The following is a 21,828-nucleotide window of genomic DNA, read 5'->3' on the forward strand; positions in this document are numbered from 1 at the left end:
GCCAGACATCGATGTAAACCTCGACCGCGATCGCGACCTCCACCGCGCTCATCCATGCATCTTCGGTATGAACGTACCCTAAGGGTACGTTCATACCGAAGATGCATGGATGAGCGCGGTGGAGGTCGCGGTCGCGGTCGAGGTTTACATCGATGCCTGGCAGTACATGTCGAAGATGCTTTCCTTTCAGTCAAAGCTCATAAACGAACTGAAAAATAAATACGTTACCCTGGTGAATGTCACGTGATTTGAAGAGCGCCAATAAGCGTGCAAGGTACCTCGCGGCAACTGCCCGATCGCCATATAAAATCAAACTATTTTGTTCTGCTATGGACATCGCTGAAAACCGCGATGATGAGCGGCGAGGGTGAACGGGTGAAACATCCTTGGTATGTACGCACAGAGGAGTAAAGTTATTATCTAGCCGGCCAAAAATCAGTTTCCAAAAATGCATCAGAAATGGGAAAATTGCACCGAATGGTCAATTAGAATAGTGGGTGATTCGAATCAATGGCGTAAATCGTTTCCCTGATCATCAATTAGCGAAAAAATTTGTTTGAACTTGTCGGTGACATTACATTAGTTTTTTAACGCATCAAAAATATCTCTTTCAATGCATAGTTCAGTGCTTCCTGTGTTACCTCTCAAACTTTTATAAGACCATCTCATTATGGATTATGAGAGACCAGGTATGCATCTATGTAATAGCGTTATGTTATTCATTAAAATAGAGGATACAGCAATAAAAAAAAATCAATATATGGTTCTCTTTATTTTATGCTTCTTGTTATTGTGAATTTCAACATTCGATGAGACATTTGTTATACTTCCTGATGACTCCCGATAACTATTTTAACATGATTGGTTGTTCAAGTTATGTAGTAGATAGATTTTCAATCAATAGCCGCCAATAACCGCCACTTTGGAAAATATTGATTTTTCTTCTTCAGCTAATCTAAATGAGGAATCAAGAAATTTCGAAATGAGGTCGGAAAATAGATTCTATATATGGAGCTATTTTCATTAGTCAAAGACAAAATGTCATTTTAGGACCATCTGGAGTGACCACGATTATAAAACAGAACCTCTTCAACCTTAGGGATAGCCAGCAGTTGACCAGTTTCGACAAGAATTTGGGATTTTTGAAAAATTGTCTAGTAAATCGAGATAATTATTCCGAAGAGCAGCAGAAGAATATTAAACATTATATAAAACATTTCAGTCTTTATCGAATAAATTTTGCTCGAAAATTTTCAAGAGAATCTTTTAACATCGGTATCTTACTTCCAATCCGCTTCTAGTTGGCATGAGGCCAATACCGACGAAAAAAAACAAGCCATTTTTTGTAAAATCATCCAATCAAATAACTCCTCAGAGTCTTCTCTATTCGGATAGTTATGCAAGTTGTGAATAATCAGACGACTAAGAAGAAATAAATCAATTTCACATCAGGTGATTGATTGAGTTTGCCATTTTCTTATCATAAATCGTAAATAAATTATTATTAAGTTGAATTATCGTATCTATTATCTCACTCATTGTTTATTATTCGCAAGATTGATACCAGAGGTCCTAGATTTTTTATGATATTTTTTTCGTAATCAACAGTCTTGAACCAACAGAAAATGGTTTTTAAATATTTTTGGCCGACTAGACTTGTCATTTACCCCTCTGTGGTACGGTCTCATTAGAATATGAAGGTTTGTTTTGACATCGATGTAACGATCGCGACCGCGACCTCCACCGCGCTCATCCAGGCATCTTCGGTATGAACGTACCCTAAGGCAAATCGAGTGATTCATAAGTTCATACAAAATCGCACGGCTGAACATTTATGATATTAAATGAACCAATTGAACCATATATGGATACCAGTACTGGTTCGACGACAAACTAGGTCAACACAAGGCTAATAAACTTTCAACCTTTTTTGTTTTTTTTTTGCTGTGTTTTAGAGCTTGATGAAGCAAGAATAAAGTTGCGAAACGTCGCTCATTGAGGACGCAGTTTCAATGAAATATTTTTGAGGAGGTCTTGTAATACTTCGTAACAAAAGAAAACGTCCAAATTTTTTTCATTCTATAAATACTGAATTGAAGGATAAAAATTAATTGGCAAAAAAATATTTTTGAATTTTTTCGCGAATGTAATATGCTGAGTAGCAAACATTATAAAGTAGGAAGATAGGAAACGCCCTCATTTCTATAGTACTAAAAACCGATTACATTTTTGCCAGTGAAAACACATTTGACAATGAGATATGGTGCTGAAAACATACTGTCAATAAAGAAAAATTGTTGAATAACAGTTTTCTGTTTTATAATTGAAAGGCACGAAATTCGAATTCTGTTCCTTGTATTCAATTTCAATATCGACTTTGTTGAAACCAGAAAACAAATATCCTTAGCGACAAAACAAAAGCATACTTTTGTTTTGTGATTAGGATGATTGTTTGGAATCAATTGATATCAATGAAATACGCTGTCGGATGTGCTACATTTTTACTTGCAATTCATAAGAAATTTGAAAGAATTTGAAATTATGGACAACAAATAGAGTTTTGACTAGGACACAGGAGTATATGGTGCTCTGCTATACGTCAAAGGTGTTATTTGTGTGCAATGCGATGTTTTGAAACTTAGTTGAATTCGTACTATTTATATCAGAAATTCATATGAACCAATATTCAATATACCATCATAGCATACACATTTCAGTTAATCACATATTATTTACAGAATTTTTAGAAACACAATTAAAAAAATCCTTATCTGTATGTTAGCCCGTCATTATTGTTCATTTATGCTTTTTTTATGATTTCTTTATGATATGGTCTGTTTATGACACAATATACAAATTGATTAATGAATGAACAAAATACTCACAGCAGGTTTCATAAAACTTTGAATCACCAAACAACAATTTGACGGTCACTCGTTCCCAAAACGAAATCAATAAAACCTTTGCATTTCTGAATATATAGGAATAGCAATTGAATTTTTGAATGGACGTATAAAGGTCATAATTTCGCCTAAATAGGACCTTCATGCAAGGGATGCTTCCTGCATACAACAATTTATGTATATATGAACAGTTCTCAATTGCCTTGCAGTAACCTTAGAACATAGATACATGGAATGGAAAATAAACATTCCAAAGACTGGAGTGAGATAGATGCGTAGTGTCGCCAATCACAATTAAGACAGTTGATTTGGACATCAGTGTCACATCAATTCTCAGTACAAATAGATAGGAAGTATGTAAATTTTTTCAATTTAACGCCACTGCCTTAGTGTCGCGCTAGACAGGGAAGCATCGAATGTTAGTACTACAAAACATTCATTTGTAGCACAGAATGTCCATTCCATGTATCTATGTTCTAAGGCAGTAACATGTTCAGTGCACATGGTGTAGTGTATTAATGAATGACCGAGTTACATGGTACGAGTTTTAATGCTTACATTTCCATTTCCTTCGTGAAATAAAAACCTTAATTTCGGAAAATCCAGTTTAATTGATCCACACAGGTTGTCTCTGATCCACAGGTTTTTCACCATGCATTAATTTTTGAACGATACTCTCAGGTTTTTACCCAGAAATTAGACAAAAAAATTCAATAATCAGCAACTAGAACGAGCCAGATAAACAAAAAGCGGTACGAGAATTAAAACATTAAAAACCTCTTCGATCAAAATGGTCATCTGAAATCTAACAAAATTTCATATGTTTCTGCAAATGGCTCCCGAATTAATATTTTAACCCAACGTAAGGTCTTAGAAACACATTTGAAATAAAGATGGCTCTCACATCACTTTGGTCGCTTGATTTCCCATCTTTCTACTCTATAAACTTTGCTAAGTAGTAATGAAATAACCGCAAACGCTCTACGTGACTTGCAGGACGGTATTCACTAATTGAGGAAATCATATTTTCCACAATTTAGACTCACAAAAAGGCCCTCCCAAAGTTAAGCAGCTGTCCGATTATAATGTCTTCTCGCACGCGACTGTTAGTCAACGGAAGCCGCATTTCACTTATCCTCACTTGTGAGAAAAATAGTCAAACGTATCTTCGTTTTCAAAATAGAGCTCGACATTTCACAAGGAATTCAAAGTTGAGTTGATACTAAATTCTATTTTGAATGAGAGAACGCTAGTACGGGGTTTTCATAAATGATTGTAATATCAGTGGGCGGCAATTTTGAAATTCTATAGAATAGTTCGAAAAGCCAAAGACAAAGCCAAGTGAGACGGAACATTCACATTAAAGGACTCCTTATGAATTCTTGCATAAATTACTTTCATTTCAAGGTGTACTCACTTGTGCTGCATATTCATACCAAGCTTCATGGTACAACTGTTCATAGTGAACAAACACCATAGACAAGGCATTGAAAAGTTGAATACATTTTTGTACCTTCCTATGTTTGATCACCTGGAATCAGATTAAAAAAGTATTATATATTGAAATTCAATAGATCAAATTACATTGGTTGTGCCAATAACCCTCATTGTGAAGTGCAAAAACTGCCATTTAAAGATGAATTAATGAATATCATTTGATACGAATGTTTTTATTTGATATTCCTGAGTGAAGAATCCTCATGCAAATCTTAAACAATTCACCAAAAAAATATCGAAACTTGGTGACAAAATATGGTGAGTCACAAGGCAAGAAATTGTAACTTACTGTTACGATTATTTATTTACACAATAAATGATGACATTAACAAATTGCCATAATTTTTATAACATTGTGAAATGAATAACTGGATTCCTAATAACATTTGTTCCCTTCCTTTTATGTTGTACAGTCTTGATGATAGCTTGGTCGTCTACAAGTCCGCTTTGGACGAGCATTACTCGAGACATCATATGGGGTTGATTCATAAACAAGTGATTCGGCTCATATTCATCGTTTGGTAAAAATGTTTATGCAGTTTCGGATATAGGTGGAACTTTCGGTGAATTATCAGCTTATATCGGAAGTTTCCATAAATAGAAGGAGTGGAATTGAATAATTTGTATATCAGCAATGTGTTTCTCGTTATTCACCTTTAACATTTGTATATCGCTCTGCGTACCTCTTCGTCATCTGATTTACGTGTACAGGATGGGCAAAATTGGTGATACCTGAATTACAACTTTTTCAAACCAACGAGATCGGGGAAAATGCATTCACAAATAAAATTACGGTCGTCTTTTTTCGAGAAACTAATAATGCCAACAACTGCATTACTCTATCTTTTGTTTCCGAGTTATAGGTCAAAATTGAAATTTCAAATTTGGTCATTATCTCCGTTTCTGTTCAAGCTAGGATGTTGAAATGAAAACATTATACAAAAATTTTTTTAATATCAATCCAGTGGCGTACAATGATTTTTTCCAACAGGTATATTTGCTGAGCTATATGATAAAGATGTATTTTCTCTTATGATAATAGTAGTTTAAAATGACTTAGAAAGACTCAGGGTGATGTATAATATATTTCTAAAATATATTTCTTAAAAAAATGGCGATTCTTTCTCAGTCATTTTTAACTAAAAATTGTTGAACATGAGCTTCATATGGATGTCCTTCCTTCTTGAATTTCTTCAGTGCCCTCTTGAAAGTATCTGAGAAATGCTCAGCTTGACCTTTTTTGGGACAAATGAGGTGCTCTACGAATGTGTCTTATGCCACGAAAAATACATTAATTCTTGAAAACTTCACTTGTAAACTCATTCCCATTATCCGTCACCACAGTTTCAAGGTATGTGAATGTAGAAGTCACCATTCTTATTTGAAATATTTTCTTGTGGTCATTTGGAGTCTGAATCTATAATCGGCTAGTATTATCTGATTTATGTGTGGCACAAATGAGCAACCACTGTCACACAAAATCCCCAGATCCCTGATTTCAGCCACTCGAGACAGTATTGTGCCATGGATATTATAATCAAAATGTATCGCTTTTTTCTTTTTTGTGTATGTCATAGCATAACATTTAGATATATTCAACTTCAATCTATTGCTTTCGCACCATGCCGAGAGGCTATCAAGTGCTGACTGTAGCCTAGCACAATCAACTAGACTGAGTATTTGAATGAATATTTTCAAATCATCTGCGAATAACAAAATAGCTAGATCTTTAATGTCTACTACATCATTTATAAATAAAAGAAAAATTGAAGGGCCAAGATTGGAACCCTGAGGGATTCCAGATGTCGCACTGAACTCGATGAAGCAGTAATTTTCAACCTCAACAATACAAAGTCTTTCCGACAGATATCATTTCATTAGGTCGATCAGTTTGGGGCCGAAACCACATTTATTTTTCAACTTGTCAACTAAAATGCTATGGTCTATCTTGTCAAAGGCTTTTTGAAAGTCAGTATATATAACGTCCACCTGACCGGATTCATCCACCGATTCCAGCACTTTTTCGAAGAAAGAAACAACATTAGTTGCGGTGGATCTTTTAGGCATGAAACCGTGCTGGTTTACTGTAATTCTGTTGCGGACATTGGAAAAAATTTGACTGCGGAGTATGATCTCATAAATCTTCGAAAAATTTGACAAGACGGAAATCGGTCGATAATTCGAGATAATCGATTTATCGCCCTTTTTGAAAACTGGTACAATTTTCGACCGTTTCCAAACTGAAGGATATATGCCCATCGATGCAGAGATATTAAAAATATGCGCCAAATGCGCAGCAAGTACTGCAATGCTGTCCTTCACCACAAAACTCGGTACTCCATCAAGCCCGGCAGTGCGTGTATTAGACAATTTTTTCGAGGCCCGTAATATATCGCCTTCTGTGATTTTAACAATATTGATTAGAAAATGTGAGGTTCAGGGAATACCAGCTCAATTTTGAAATCTCTTTTATTTTACATCGACGTTTCGACGACTCTCGCCGTCTTCTTCAGGATGCTGCAAAAACAACATTAACAGAATCCAATAAATAAAACCAGGCACACAACTCACCAAAATTGTGTGAGATACAACAGTGCAAAATTTTGGTACATTAATCATTCGAAAACAACCAACACATAATATGTAATATTTTTCAGGCTTGGACAAATACATAGGTAAAATAATTTTTCATCAAATCACGTTCATAATGTTATAATGTCAAAGGTGACAGATACATTGCGGAGCATGTCACTCTCCACAATTCATCGTCACAAAAGTCAAATTTTTCTTCTTGCTTGTCCTAAGTCTCAACAACGTCAAAAACACACTAAAAATGTATTTTTCATTAAATTATGTTCTCAAATATCCTCCACAATGTCTAAGGTGACGGATACATTGCGGAGCACGCCACTCCCCACAACGCACCGTCACAAATGTCAATTTCTTCTACACGTAACAAATCTAAAATGTCAAACACATAACGCCACCTAAGCACTCACGACGCCGACGGTCCAATGTCTAAGGTGACAGATACATTGTGGAGCATGTCACTCTCCACAACGCACTGTCACAAACGTCAATTTCTTCTATACGTCACAATTCTCACAATGTCAAAACACACAGCGCCATCTAAGCACTCACGACGGATGGCGCAGAGGGCGCCACTCCCGATCCGACGCCACTCGGACCAGAGGGGGCAACCCCGACACTATGCTCCTCACCCCTATAGAACGTAAACAAATAAGTGTAGATGCTATTTAGGTTCTGTATATCCGTCCTGTAATTCATACTGTTCTCCCTGACGTTTATATGGAACATCTCCAAGAAGGATCTCTTTCTGAGGTTCTTTTCATACTCAAGTATTTTAGTTCCCTCAAAATTCATGCTGTGTCCCTTATCTATGCAATGTTCAGCAAGTGCACATTTTTTACCTCGGATTCTGACATCGCTCTTGTGCTGCGCTAACCTTTTCTTAAGTTGCTGCATTGTCTGGCCCACATCAAATCAAATCAAATTTATTTCGACATTAATAGTACACACATTCTAAATATAAATTATATATGTAACACCACAAGAACGCACAATGTACCTAGACAGTCGTCTGTTTGTACCACTGAACATTCCCTGGTGCTTTGTTAAATGTACACAAATAAAGATAATGGCAGTGTAATACGACGCGCAGTCTGGAGGAAGCGATAACGGCCGAATGGGAAGAAAAAATAAAAAATCTACTCCCGAATCACCAACCAACATGTGAATCAGAAATCAAATCTCTCAGGATTTTTCAATATAAAACGTCTGATTTCCGATTTAAAGTAATTAATTCTACTACACTTTTTTAGATCATTTGGAATGATATTGAAGAATTAAGGACCGAAATACATAAATGATCTTTGGGTTACGGACTTTCTAAAATGTTGAACTTTAAAATTCATACAATATGCCGATCTAGTCACCCCTCCACTTCTCTGCTCATACATATTCTGTTTTCTATACATTCTTATTATGCATTGATTCACAAAAATTTTTTTGATGTTCATTAATTCAGTCTCCTCATATAGCAGTTTTGTGGAATGTAATCTTGGTTTTTTCAAAATGATTTTTATTAAAGTATTTTGTGTTGTTTTGTAACGTCTGCAGCGAAGTTGAGAATGCACCCCCCCAAACAACAATACAATATCTGATTATTGATTCTGCCAAGCTGCCATATAATAAAAGTCAATTCTTCCTTGAGAGGATGTCCCTCAACCTATAGAACCTATGAAATAACAACCTTACTCTCTTTACTACGTGATTTATATGTTCTGTCCATTTTAGGTGTTGATCTAATATAATTCCGAGGTATCTTATGCGAGAGGTTTTTTCTATCTGTTGACAAGTATAGCCGGAATAAGCTATCCCCCTCAAGCCGTCAACGGCCTCTTCTAGAGGGCGGATGAACGGCTGAGGCAAGGGCACTCTTTTGTCCTGGGGTTGAGAAATCGGCCCCAAAGACGGATGAACAGATAATGTCAACGGCATAAGGATACGGAAGGCAACGGGAAACCACCGTATTAAAAGCTTAAATGCATCCCTAGAACACTAATATGGCAAAAGTCAATGAAATTACGGCCCTCAGTCCCCGGCAGCCCTTAGATGGGCAGAGGGTGCTAAGAATCCCCGGGTGGACAAAGCGTATTGCAACATGGAATGTTACCTCAATGTTTGAGGCAGGAAAACTCCGAAATGTTATTCAGGAAATGGACAGAATGAACATAGACATACTAGGAGTCAGCGAATCAAGGTGGCCAGGCACAGGTAAAATAACACAAAAAGACAGCGTTGTATATTACTCCGGTAATAATGAACCACATCACAGAAATGGAGTGGCATTTATAATAAAGAAGGATATAGCCCATAATATCAAAAATGTAGTAACACTCTCGGACCGAGCTATAATGCTACAACTTGCCGGAAAGCAAATGGACATAACTTTAATACAGGTGTACGCCCCTACTGCTGACAAAGAAGACCAGCTTGTAGAAGAATTCTATGAACAGATCAATCAGTTACTCAAATCTGTTAAGACACAGGATGTTTGTGTTATTATGGGCGATTTTAACTCAAAAATAGGCAAGGGAAAACAAGGAAACTGTGTGGGAAGCTTTGGATTGGGTCAAAGGAACAACAGAGGAGATCGACTCATCCAGTTCTGTGAGGAGAATAATCTCATAGTAGCGAACACTTTCTTTCAACAGCCGCCAAGACGACTTTATACTTGGGTCTCCCCAAAAGACAACGAACATGATATAGTCAGAAATCAGATAGATTTCATACTTATAAATGAAAGATTTAAGAACTCCATTCGAAATGTTAAAACATACCCTGGCGCCGACGTCAATTCCAATCATAACCCGGTAATCGCCAAAATCAATATAAGATTAAAGAAGCTCCAAAAAACAAAGAGACAAAAGCAAAGAGACCTGAGACCCCCTGAAGATGAAGTTGACAGAGAGAAACTAACCAAAGAAATTAATGATAACCTTAAGAAAATACCAATTGATATACATGAGCAAAACATAAACGATACTTGGTCACACATTAAAGACGCAATAAAAACAAGTCAACTGCAGATGAGATCAACCAGTCAAGCAAAGAAGAAGGAGTGGATGACGAATGAAATATTGGCTCTTATGGAGAAAAGAAGACTTCAAAAGAATGGAAATAAAACAGCTTACAAGGAAATAAACAGGGAAATTAGAAAAAGGATAAAGGTTGCCAAGGAAGAATGGATATCAGGAAAATGTTCAGAAATAGAGGAATTGGATCGAAAGTATGATAATAGAAATATGCACAAGAAGATCAAAGAGATGTGTGGAAGTTACAAAAATAGGCCCATCAACAACCTTTGGGATGAGAATGGAACAATACTCAGCTCCTTGGAGGATCGTCTTGCTCACTGGAAAACTTATATTGAAAAACTCTTTCAAGATCAGAGAACACCCCCCCGTGGTAATGATAACAATAATAAACAGACGGCCCCTCCGATAACAAAGGCAGAGGTCACACATGCAATTAAAAATAGTAAAAAAGGTAAAGCTATCGGACCCGATGAAATTCCAACAGAGCTAATACAACTCATCGATGAAGACAACATTACCATTTTAGTAGATCTATTCAACGTAATATACAAAACTGGTATTATACCCACGGAGTGGTTGAGATCAACGTTCGTTGCCTTGCCGAAAGTAAATCACCCAAAGCTTTGTGAAGACTATCGCACAATAAGTTTGATGTGTCATATACTAAAGATCTTTTTGAAGGTAATACACGGCAGAATATATAGGAAATGTGAGATGGCACTGACAAACACCCAATTCGGCTTCAGAAACGGCTTAGGGACTCGTGAAGCGCTATTTGGCGTCAACGTGTTGGTACAACGATGTCGAGATGTCAACAAGGACGTATATATAGGATTCATCGACTACAGAAAAGCCTTTGACAAAGTACGGCATAATAAATTGATCGAAATAATGACCAATCTGAACCTGGATCTGGAGGATATTAATTTAATAACAAACTTATATTGGAATCAAAGAGCAAATGTGATGGTAGATTCGCAGAAAACAGATGACATTGAGATTCAGCGAGGTGTAAGACAGGGGTGCATTCTGTCACCGTTGTTGTTTAATATATACTCAGAGTCCATTTTCAAACATGCCTTGGAAGACATCAATGTGGGTATTAACATCAATGGAATCCTGATCAATAACATCAGATACGCGGATGATAGCTTACTGTTGGCAGAAACGCTGGAGGACCTACAGACCTTGTTCAACGTCATTTATTGTAGTAGCGATGTATTTGGTCTGGAAATGAACATCAAAAAGACAAAATATATGGTAATTGAGAGAGGACTACAAACGCAAACATCAATAAGGGTTGGAAATGAAGAGATACAGCGAATTCACTCTTACAGATACTTGGGCGCAATCATCACCGACGACTGGAGACAGGAAACTGAAATTAAGTGCCGCATCGAACAAGCCAGAAATATCTTTATGAAAATGAAGACGTTTCTCTGTAATCGCGGCTGTGACATCGAACTCAGAAAGCGTGTTCTCAGGTGTTATGTGTTCCCAGTGGTTTTGTATGGAGTGGAGGCGTGGACGCTAACAGAAACACTGTCCAAAAGAATTACCGCCTTTGAGATGTGGGCATATCGACGCATGCTACGAATATCGTGGACTGACAGGATACGGAATGAGGAGGTGTTGCGCAGAATGAATGCTCAAACAGAACTTCTTCATAACATCAAGAAAAGAAAATTTGAGTACTTTGGACACATAATGCGTGGAAGCAAGTACGAATTATTACAACTGATAATTCAAGGTAAAATTAACAGCAAAAGAGGCCCTGGACGCAGAAGAGATTCCTGGTTGAAGAATTTAAGAACTTGGTCTGGAAAAACAACAGCTGAACTATTTCGGGCAGCAGCTTCAAAAGTTAAGATTGCCTTATTAGTCGCCAACCTTCGTGAAGGAGACGGCACATGAAGAAGAAGAAGTTGACAAGTACATATTTAAGTATTACAATGAGGAGAATGTAGTCTCAATGCGAAATGTTTGGGTTGGTCGACAATTGATGGAAAGAATGTCATAAATTTAGTCTTGTTTAAATAGGTTAGTAAATTGTTCTTTAACCATAAATAAATTTTCCTCATATTGGTTTCCGCAATTTTCTTTAGTTTCTCCCAGGTTTCAGCAGTGAATGTTATTACTGTATCGTCCGCATAGCAAACTAGGTGAGCCTGTAGGCTTTTTATCTTATTGATATCATTCATATAAATGAGGAACAACAACGGTCCCAATACCGTTCCCTGAGGTATTCCAATTCCCAGGGCTTCTGCTGTGCTCTTTTCCCTCCAATCACAACCGACTGAAATCTATCAGAGAGGTAGTCTCTGAGGAGTGTCCAGGCAACACCACGAATACCACAAGTCTCCGCCTTATTGAGTAGTCTACTAGGTGGAATAGTATCAAAGGCTCTATAAAGATCAAGGAATACAGAGAGACACTTTTTGGATTCATTCTTGGATCTAATTGGCTTCTGTAAGAAATCAAGGATCGCATCCTCTGTACCAAGGTTCTTCGTGAAGCCAAATTGTCTGTCTGTAATTATGTTATTTTCATTGAAAAATGTGGTTATTCTATTTTTTAGAGATTGTTCGAATATTTTGGCGAAATTGCTAATAACAGAAATTGGTCTGTAGTTGTAAATTTGAGTCGGATCTCCTGTTTTATAGACCAGTGTAACAAGAGACTGCTTCCATTGTGTCGGAATTTTACCCTGCGCAAAGCTTAGATTGATGATGTGTACTAATGGTGTTACAATGTATTTATGAAGCTGTTTTATAATTTTGGAAGATATATTATCGGCTTCAGGCGAACAGTTATTCTTTAAATTCGACATAAGACCAATTATTTCATTAGATGTCACGGGTTTTAAAAATATCGAATTCTTTATGGAAGTATCCGTCTGCAAGGTCTTAGGTAAACCAGTTTTTTCAATTTTTTCAGCCATTTTTTCACCCAGAGTAACAAAGTATTTATTGAAGAAGTTTCTTTATCTTTTCTTTTTCTTTATTTTCAGTGACTGCCCCACCTTCTCCGTTATCTATAGTAGTATTTTCTAATGTTCGAGTGCGTTGTTTTCCCGTAATATCATCTATTATCTTCCAAATCTTTTTATAATTTCCATCCGCTTTAGTGATTTCATTTTGGTAATAATCAGTTTTCGTTTGTTTTAGCAAGGAGTTCAGTTTGTTTCAATAGCTCTTGTATTGAGACTCTAGTTCATCTGAATAATTTTTCCGCAATTTTATTTTTAACCTATTCCTTTCATTTATCGAATTGATTAAACCCGCCGTGATCCAAGGCTTAAGTTTTTTATGTTTACATGATTTAAGGTTTTCTGTGCTAGTGCTTATGGAAATATACGTATTCAACTTTTCAAAAAATAGATTATATGATTCTTGTGGTTCGCTTATCATCAATACATTTATAGGCTACGGCCTCTTCTCTCTTTCCTTCATAATAATAATAATAATAATACATCAGCCCAGTCCTCATCACTCATTAATTTTGAAAGTTTCTCGAAATTAATTTTCCTCGTTGTTTTTGGTTTTGTATTTGACTTATTGATGTGACAGGTGTTTTTATTGTTTATACGCACAAAGGTAGTAAAATGATCTGTCATATCTGTCTGAAAGAGAACTGGTTCAACATCAACCTTATCCAGTAGACAATTACTCATCTTGATAAAAATATGATCTATTGTTGACCGAGTATTCTGGGTTACCCTAATTGGCTTATTCATATATGATATAAATCCGTTTAAATTTAAAATGTTCAAGTAATCATTCGTATCAATATGATCAGAGCAAAGTAAATCTATATTTATGTCCCCTAGGTATATTTCAAGACTTTGTTGATTTATTGTATTTAGATATGATTCTAGATTTCTTATATAATTTTTTTGATTTGTTGCTGGTGATCTATAATAAGCAGTAATACCTATTCTACCGTCATAAGGTAAAATTTCATTGACCAAAATTATCCTGAGAAATTTGCTCTCGTTCACCTGATTAACAGTTACATTTGCTGTTAAATTATTTTTTATATAAACCGCGACACCATCGCATTTATTGATCCCTGACTCATTGTAATAAATTGTATAATTCGAAACAGGAAACAAACTCACATCTTCCAATCTTCCTGTCTCTGATAAAACAACAACATCAAATAACTCTCCCGACATTTGTATATGCATCAAAAGTTCATCGTAATGTTTCTGCAAACTTCGGATATTGAAGTGAACAATACATTATGAACGTGATTTGATGAAAAATTATTTTACCTATGTATTTGTCCAAGCCTGAAAAATATTACATATTATGTGTTGGTTGTTTTCGAATGATTAATTTACGAAAATTTTGCACTGTTGTATCTCACACAATTTTGGTGAGTTGTGTGCCTGTTTTTAATTATTGGATTCTGTTAATGTTGTTTTTGCAGCATCCTGAAGAAGACGGCGAGAGTCGTCGAAACGTCGATGTAAAATAAAAGAGATTTCAAAATTGAGCTGTTATTCCCTGAACCTCACATTTTCATTAGAACACTACAGCGAGAGCACCATCCATTTAATATTGATTAGTAGGCCAGCATCATCCTCAACATTTCCAAGCTCATATGTAAGTGTCATTGGGCTCACTGTATACACTACTGAAGTGCTGTGCAAACGCATTTACAATATCCTGTAATTTATTCAATATTTCATGACCATCCCTTAATACACCGGGTATTCGAGAATGACCTCTGCTTTCCTGTACAAATGACCAAAAATCCGAGGGATCTGTTATTAAACTCTCTTCGGAAGTCTTAATGTAATCTTTGTAGGCAGTGATAATTTTTAACTTAAGCAAACTCCTGAGTTTACTTCATCGAGGACGATTGAAGTTATTGTTTAATTTTCTATAGTTTCTTAGGGCAGCTTTTTTGAGATGAATAGTATTAATAATGTCGTATGAATACCATGAGGGAAATCGTCTTTTTCTACCGATCTTGACTGGTACCGTGAGCTCAAATATTTTATTTAAAATTGAATAAAATTGGTGGCATACCAAGTCCGGATCACTTTCATTTTCAACCGATGACCAATCGGTTTCCCATATACAGGGTGATTCCGGAGGAGACCGTCAGATTTTAGGTGAAGTATACACTAGTTAAGGCAGTTTCGAAACAATGTTTGGTTTATGGTTGGGGGCCTTTAATGAGAGTCTACAGGGTGATTTGTCCTATTCGACCGATTTTTCTTTTATTCATAACTTTGGTGTGGCTTGATCAATCTTGATGAAATTTTCAGTGTAGAACAATATGATTGTCTTCTTTCAATAATTCCAACACTTTCCCAAAAATACAGGGTGGGAATTATGATAAGTTCAGATTAAGTTTGCAGGTTGAAAAAACACCCTGTACATTCCGTTTTCAAAAATTTTCTACATGCTTCAGATTCAATCATAAGTTTACATTACTGGAGCGTTTTTAATTTTTTTGGCACACATCCAGTTTTCCTAGAAAAATTTTTCAAGGATGAACAATATCGTTATTTCGCTCCAAGGCATTGAGAATATTCTGAACTAGAATGTAAACCGGTGTCGTCCAATGATACAAAGCTCTTCCTGATTTCTAAAGTAGTTCTTTCAAATTCGAAATTCATATTTAATCACTCATATTCTGATGTATAAAATCATTTAATCCAGAAAATATCTGTATACCTACCTACTTATACCAAAAAATCTACAACTTATACAGAATAAACATTCGAAACACATCATGAACGGCAAAACTAAGGAATAACACAAAATTTACATAGAATGTTCGAAATGATTTCCCCTTTTTTGAATACATATTCGAGACCTTTTTATTAAATTTCCAATTGACCTTCTAATGAGGGATTGATTTTGCTTCAAGATATTACATTCCTCGGAAATCCTCTTAACTAGGTGTTCTCTACTTCTAATTTCAACCTTATAAACTCTTGTTTTCAGATATCCCCACACAAAATAGTCTAAAGGGTTCAAATCAGGCGATCTTTGTGGCCAAGCAATAGGGCCTCCATGACCAATCCATCTGTTCGGATAATTTACATCCAGGTGATTTCTCACATTCAATGCAAAGTGAGGTGGTGCTCCGTTATGCTGAAAGTACATAGAGCGGATATGTACATTTTCCAATAAATTTGGTAAAATATTTTCCAAAAAATCTAGGTAAATTTCACCATTTAATCTTTCCGCAAAAATGTGAGGGCCAACTAATGTTCCGTCTATTGTTCCAAGCCAAATATTGGCAGAAAATCTGTGTTGTGTATTATGACTCTTCTTCAAATGCGGGTTATCTCTTGCCCATTCGTGGGAATTGTGGATATTAAAAATTCCATTCTTAGTGAACATAGCCTCGTCGCTGAACAGAATACGAAAAATAGTTCGTTGGTGACTAATAACCCAGCGACAAAATTGTAATAGTTGGGGCAGATCTTGCACCTTTTGGTAGTGGTATGGGTGGAATTGTTCTTTCTTCAAAGTCTTGCTCACTTTGCTCTGCGAAATTCCTAATTCGGTACTAATTTGACGTACGTATAAAGAAATTTTTTGAATTAAATGATTTTATACATCTGAATATGAGCGATCAAAAATGAATTTCGAATTTGGAAAATTTATTTTAGGACTCAGGAAGAGCTTTGTATTATTGGACGATACAGCTTTACCATCTAGTTCAGAATATTCTCAATGCCTTGGAGCGAAAAAACGATATTGTTCATCTTTGAAAAATTTTTCTAGGAAAAATGGACGTGTGCCAAATAAAATAAAAACGCTCCAGTAATGTAAACTTATGGTAGAATCTGAAGCAAGTAGAAAATTTCTGAAAACGGAATGTACAGGGTGTTTTTTCAACCTGCAAACTTAATCTGAACTTATCATAATTCCCACCCTGTATTTTTGAACAAGTGTTGGAATTATTGAAAGAAGATAATCATATTGTTCTACACTGAAAATTTCATCATGATTGATCAAGCCATACCAAAGTTATGAATAAAAGAAAAATCGGTCGAATCGGACAAATCACCCTGTAGACTCTCAATGAAGGCCCCCAACCATAAACCAATCATTGTTTCGAAACTGCCTTAACTAGTGTATACTTCACCTAAAATCTGACGGTCTCCTCCGGAATCACCCTGTATATCGGTACATATCCAAATAATTAGCCCTCCAGAAATTATATTTACGAGATGTATAGAAAGGACTCGAGTATGAAAAATTAGAATTTCTCATATATCGCTCTGGAAGATAAGATATTTCCATTGGCGGATGATACGAATCCGCTGTTACAAGCGAGCATAGTGAGCCTGCAACATTACACTCAAAATTCGAAAATACCAAGTCCAACAACTTATTCTTATAATTTCGTACTTAATTGCATTGTTTCAATTCCAGTGACTCCGAAAACATATGTAGTACCAACTATCGGTTAAAGATTTCTCAATATATTTTGGACAATTAAAGTTTCCCGAAACAATTATCTTATTATCTAGTAATAGAGCGAATGTAGACAATGAGTCGAAAAATTGTTCATAACATGCAATATCAATCCTTGGAAGAATATACAGGAGTAATATAATGATAGAACGAGTTTCATACATTATCCTACACGTTGGCGGCGATTAGGGGGGGCCAGGGGGGGCGGTTGCCCCCTCACATTCTGGTGAATATGAAATGAATTTATATATTTTTTTAGGGTAGCAACACTTGTATACTTTTGAAACTGAGTGGCCCTCACGACGTGGCGAGGGAGGCTCCGCCTTCGCAAACCGACATCATACGACAATTCGCGATCATATCTGAACCAAGTGGCATGCGCACAGTTCTTTTAGAGTTCACTGCATGCGCGTTGCCTCATCGTAAATACCTATAACCTCTCTGCGCGCGTATTTCTGGTCAAATCAAACGTTCAAAATGAAGCGTTCTTCGGGAAAAACGTTATTCGATTTCTTCGTTAAGAAGCAGAAATCCCAAGAAGGATTACAGTCCCATACATCTCTAAAAAATATTGCTGTTGTTCCGGATTCAAATAGTGAATTAAATGAGTTATCAGTTCTTCTTCTTCTTCTATTTCTCTGGTGGTCAGGCTCAAGTGTCTCCTGATGGGCAAACCCAGAGGATATCTGGACCCTTCTCCACCTCCGGATCTCCACCAAGAAATTTTCTTCTTCCACGCTCGCTTTCTCTTCTGTCAACTTCTGATCCTATGGACTTCTATGGTCTTACTTTTAGGTTATGTTCGGTTTTGTTTTGGTTTATCTTCCAACTCAGCGGTGTTAAATTCCGATATAGGTAAATCTACAGAGGAAAAACACAGGAAAGGGTGTTAGTACATTCAGCTGACTGAGAAAAATCATGCGCTACGATATCCACAAAGCCAAAATCATGCCTGCAATCCACAATTCAAAGCGCACTACAATCTAATATGAGATGATGAAATAAAAGCTACAATTGTGTTAATGGTAGTTTCTTTCAGGTTTGAATCTAACAAGCAATCATAAATCGTTAGTGGAGCGACCTTGCACTCTTTTACTAATGTGGAGTACAAGGTTTGACAATTAACAGTATTATTCGAACATCCGAAGAAGATGTGATCCAAATCTCCCTGTTCTCCACACTCACAATTGTTGTTATCCAATACCTTTATTCGATATAAATGCTCTGGGGAACAACAATGACCCGATCTTAATCTATTTATAGTTGTGATGGCTTTCCTTGGTAGACGAAGACATTCTGCAAACCATGGTTTTGGAGTAATTTTATTTTTCGTTCTCCAATGGGCATATCTTCTACCCTTTTGCCGGCTGACATCGTGCCACTCGTTTTCCCACTCTCTCCATATCTTCATTTTGTATGTTGGCCAGTGTTCACGCGGGTGTGCCCTAATCCTTTGTGTCTGAAGTGAACCATTAGCACCTATTTTGGCAAGCGAGTCTGCCCGTTCGTTTCCAACAATATTGGTGTGTCCAGGTATCCATATTAATTTGGTCGAATAATTCCTACATTGTATATCATGTATCAGTGCTCTGATCTTCAACACAAAAGGGTTGACATCCGCACTGAGAGACCACGAAGCTATGGATTGCAAAGAAGACATGGAGTCTGTAAGAATCACCGATGATTTTATTTCCTGCGAAAATATGTACTGAAGAGCCCTGTATATGGCAACAATCTCAGCCGTGCACACAGAAATATACTTTGGCAAACCCTCCGACATCGAGTACCCGACCGTAGACGAGAAAACTCCAATACCTACCCCTCCCTGAGCATTCTTGGATGCATCCGTAAAAAATTCCAAACAACCCACAAACTTTTCACGAAATCTTTGTTGGAACAAGGGTTCATTGTTTACATGTTCTTTTCTTAGGCCCATGGTGTCATACCGTATAGGGTTGTGATGAACCTGTATTGAATACTTAAAACAATGCAGAATTGGGGAAGAGTCTATATCTGGGAGAATCTCCAGCACCTCCTTGGTGGCCTGGACAAATGCAGGGATTGGCCTATTGTTCCAAAATCCTTTAAATCTGATTAGTTGTTGTAATAAGTTCATCATCCCCGGGTTCTGAACATAACATAGTCTGCTGATAAATTTAAATGCCAGCCATCTCCTCCTATATTTCAGGGGAGGCTCTCCACTTTCCGCCAACATTACATTAATTGGGGTAGAACGCATATATCCCAAAGCTATACGTAGAGACTGATACTGGACCCTGTCAAGTTGGTTATACAAAGATTGGGCGCATCTTCCCACAAATATTGTGGCGTAATCCAGATGGGGGCGAATAAGTGACTTGTATACATTTAACAGTAGTGTAGGGTGGGACCCCCACCAAACCCTTGTCAACCTCCTCAGCAAGTTTATTCCCCTCATAGCTCTACCACATATGTTCTCCACGTGCATTCTCCATTTAAGTTTATTGTCCAAATGGCATCCCAGATACTTGACACTGTTACACCAGGGGACTTGGGTGTCAAAAATTTGGATCCTTGGCAGTTGTGGGAGTGTTTTGCCTTTATGGAATGCCAGTACTTTGGATTTTGAGGGGGATAGTTGTAATCCTCTATCATTCATCCAACTAGACACATTATCCAAGGTTCCGTTGACCCTCTCGCATATCCTCTGCAAATCTCATCCTGCCGATATTACACAAAAATCATCTGCAAACTGTTCTATTAATGTATCTTCCTCAGCACACTCAGCAACCGAAGCAGTATAAATATTAAACAACAATGGGCTCAGTGATGAACCTTGTTCCAAACCAGTGTTGGCTTCTCCTGGGCCGATTGGTTCTCCAGAGTGAGGATCCAGGACAAAAACGTCCCTACCCGTGAGCATATTCTGAACTATGGACACCAAATCAAATGGAACCCTCAATTTCAGGAGATCCTGTTACAGCACCTCAACCAGAACCCTATCATAAGCTCTGCTTATATCCAAAAAGGTAATCACTACAAACTTATTAAAGGAGATTCCAAGATATATCTGCGATATCACATAACACAGACAGTCCTGAACTAACCTACCCTTACGAAAACCAAACATCAGACTGTCATCTCTCAACGAACTCTCGAAGATATGTTCTATTCTAACCTTGATTATAAATTCTAGGGTCTTGAGCAGACATGAAGACAATGCAATGGGGCGATAGCTCTCTGCTTCATTAGGGTTCTTCCCCGTTTTACAAATTGGAATGATCAAGGTGCTTTTTAATGATTTGGGGATACTGGGGTTAATCAATAATGAATTGAACAGTTCTATTATTTGTAATTTCATTGACATGGGTAGATTTTTCAACATGCTGTATGTCACACCATCTATTCCAGGAGCCGTGTCTTTCTTTTTCAAATGAAGGATATTCGTGAATTCGTAGTAGGTGAACGGTGGACTAACAATTAGATTCTTCTGTATAGTAGAAGGGCTTTGTATTACAGCAGGTGTTATCATTGATAAAATTTCCTCTCCACATGATCTTTTAGAAAGACATTTAGGGCGAGGAAATATCGAATTCTGAAATCTTTTAATAGTATTCCACATATCCTTCGCATTTTTGTGATGTAGTGTCTCGCAGAAATTCCTGAAACTTTCCTTTTTTGCCTGGCGAATTAAGTATCTAGTTTTGGCCCCTAGTTTTTTTGTTAGTATATAATTCTCCTGAGTTGGCTGATGATAGAAATCTTTAAATGCCCTGCGTCTCTCCTCAATGGCCTGTGAAATTGTATCGTTCCACCATGGTGCTTTCGGGACTCCCGTTCTAGATTGGCATCTTCTGGGGATAGTAATTGAAGCATGAGTTATCAGTGACGGTTACTCCAGCCATAGATCAACCACACAAAATCTCGTCAGTGACAGAATCAACAGTTGAAATAGTTAGACCTGAACCTAGTGCTAATCTGTCCAGTGAGAATGTATTGCCCGTATGCACTCCTACTACGTCTAATAGTCCTCATCAGCCTATATTCGAACCAAGAGATCTAATTCATGGTAGACAAGCAGCATCACAGTTTTTTAAAAAGGGTCCTTTTCAACCTACTTTGGATAAATACCCAGAAACAAAGGGAAGAAAGTTTAGAAAAATGTGGTATACAGATTACAATTGGTTAGAATACAGTATTGCTGCTGATAAAGCTTTTTGCTTCCCATGTCGTTTGTTCGGTTCAACAGGTTGTTATGATGAAACATTTATATCTAACGGGTTTAAAAACTGGAAAAAAGCAGTCCAACGGTTTACAGAGCATGAAAAAACTTCTTCCCACCTCAATGCTCTTCAACGTTGCCGAGAAGGTCTTAAA

General features: G+C 36.9%; 1 protein-coding gene across 3 annotated transcripts in view; it reads right to left on the reverse strand.

Moving 5' to 3' along the window:
• Positions 1–21,828, reverse strand: part of LOC123318393 (dynein axonemal heavy chain 8-like) — a 1,393,903-nt gene that overhangs the window by 1,085,002 nt on the left and 287,073 nt on the right. For all 3 annotated transcript variants that reach the window (XM_044905013.1, XM_044905020.1, XM_044905005.1), the window contains exon 12: positions 4,321–4,434. In XM_044905013.1, coding sequence (XP_044760948.1) covers positions 4,321–4,434 — 114 coding nt within the window. The remainder of the gene's footprint in view (positions 1–4,320; positions 4,435–21,828) is intronic.

The sequence above is a fragment of the Coccinella septempunctata genome, chromosome 1, assembly GCF_907165205.1.
Source record: "Coccinella septempunctata chromosome 1, icCocSept1.1, whole genome shotgun sequence".
Lineage (NCBI taxonomy): Eukaryota > Metazoa > Arthropoda > Insecta > Coleoptera > Coccinellidae > Coccinella > Coccinella septempunctata.